The 1,250-nt window shown below is 39.8% G+C and overlaps 1 protein-coding gene across 1 annotated transcript in view; it reads left to right on the forward strand.

Moving 5' to 3' along the window:
- pth2ra (parathyroid hormone 2 receptor a) overlaps positions 1 to 1,250 on the forward strand; it is a gene marked incomplete in the record, with an annotated part of 54,996 nt that overhangs the window by 5,771 nt on the left and 47,975 nt on the right. Inside the window, 1 exon segment of the mRNA XM_014024865.1 lies at positions 1,121 to 1,226. Within this exon segment, the coding sequence (XP_013880319.1) occupies positions 1,121 to 1,226 (106 nt within the window).

Genomic DNA, 1,250 nt, shown 5'->3' on the forward strand with positions numbered 1-1,250 from the left:
AAATAAATGTTACTACACCCAAAAATCTTTTTTTTTTCAGTGTACCACGCAGGAAAGATTATGAGACGGGTTTTATCCCATCCTAAAGAGAAAGATTTACCACTTTACCACTCCTGGAAGAACCTCCTGGCTTCTCTCCTGTAGTTTGGTGGTCAGTGCCACGGCCTTGTCGTCCTGAGGCTGCAGGTTTGATTCTTGAAGACGAAAATAGTTTGAGCATCTTAATTCAGGGGCAGGAGGAAGTTAACTGGCAAAGCGTTAATAAAAAGTATTGCAGACTTCCCTCTGCAGCTCGGTGTGCTCTCACTGAAGTCGATTATAATAATCAACGCTCCTGGAAAACAGTGATGCTTTAATGTCAATGTTTAAACCTGTGCGTTTTATTAATGGTGAAAGAATCTGTCAGGAACATTTAAATATGCCCGGTCTCTAATGACATGTTTCAAACAGACTTTTACACGCTTCTGTAAACCTGACTTGRCACAATTACAGTGTAATTCTTGTGGACAGGCTGACAGGTTGTGAGATGGATAATGTTGCCTGCTTTTGTTTGTCTTCAGTTTGAACAATAGCCAGGGCTACACACCTGAGACGAATTCAACTTTAAAGTGCTTAAAAAATGCTTCACTTGTTACTGGGAAGTGACTTTTCTGTGGCCACAGAGACTAATTTCAGCCAAAGGCACAGTTTAATCCAATCAGCAAAACATTTATTCAAACACATTTACTCTATTTGTTCTAATACAGAAAAAATGGTACCACCTTACAATAAGACTCCCCTAATAGATGACTTAAATAGTTTAAAGATAGGTTATTAATTCATCTGTAAACAAGATCCTAACCTCTAAAAAAACAGAGCAATTATAGTGTACTCTGAATTAAAGTGTAAATAATCAGTAATTTAATTAAGATTGTATAATAAGATGCTTTTCTTTTGCTTTCTGACAYCATCTCTGGAGTCGAGCCTTTCCCAGTTTCCTCTGGTTAGCATCTGTCCAGARCAGATGGGAGATATTTAGTTGTCCCAGATGCTGTTAAAATTTCAARCATTGGGTAATTTATTCACATATACGGTCCAGACACAGGGTCRCAGATCTGATCGTGTCCGTTGTGCTCCACAGATGGGGTTTGATGGTCCTCTGTCCGCACAGGAGCAGATGTTCATCCTGTACGAAGTCAAAATGCAGTGCTTTCAGAACCTGTCCAACATGGAGCCGGCCATCGCAGGTACACTTTGTTCAGCACACTGTA

This window comes from Austrofundulus limnaeus, unplaced genomic scaffold, assembly GCF_001266775.1.
Source record: "Austrofundulus limnaeus strain Quisiro unplaced genomic scaffold, Austrofundulus_limnaeus-1.0 Scaffold443, whole genome shotgun sequence".
NCBI classification, from domain to species: domain Eukaryota; kingdom Metazoa; phylum Chordata; class Actinopteri; order Cyprinodontiformes; family Rivulidae; genus Austrofundulus; species Austrofundulus limnaeus.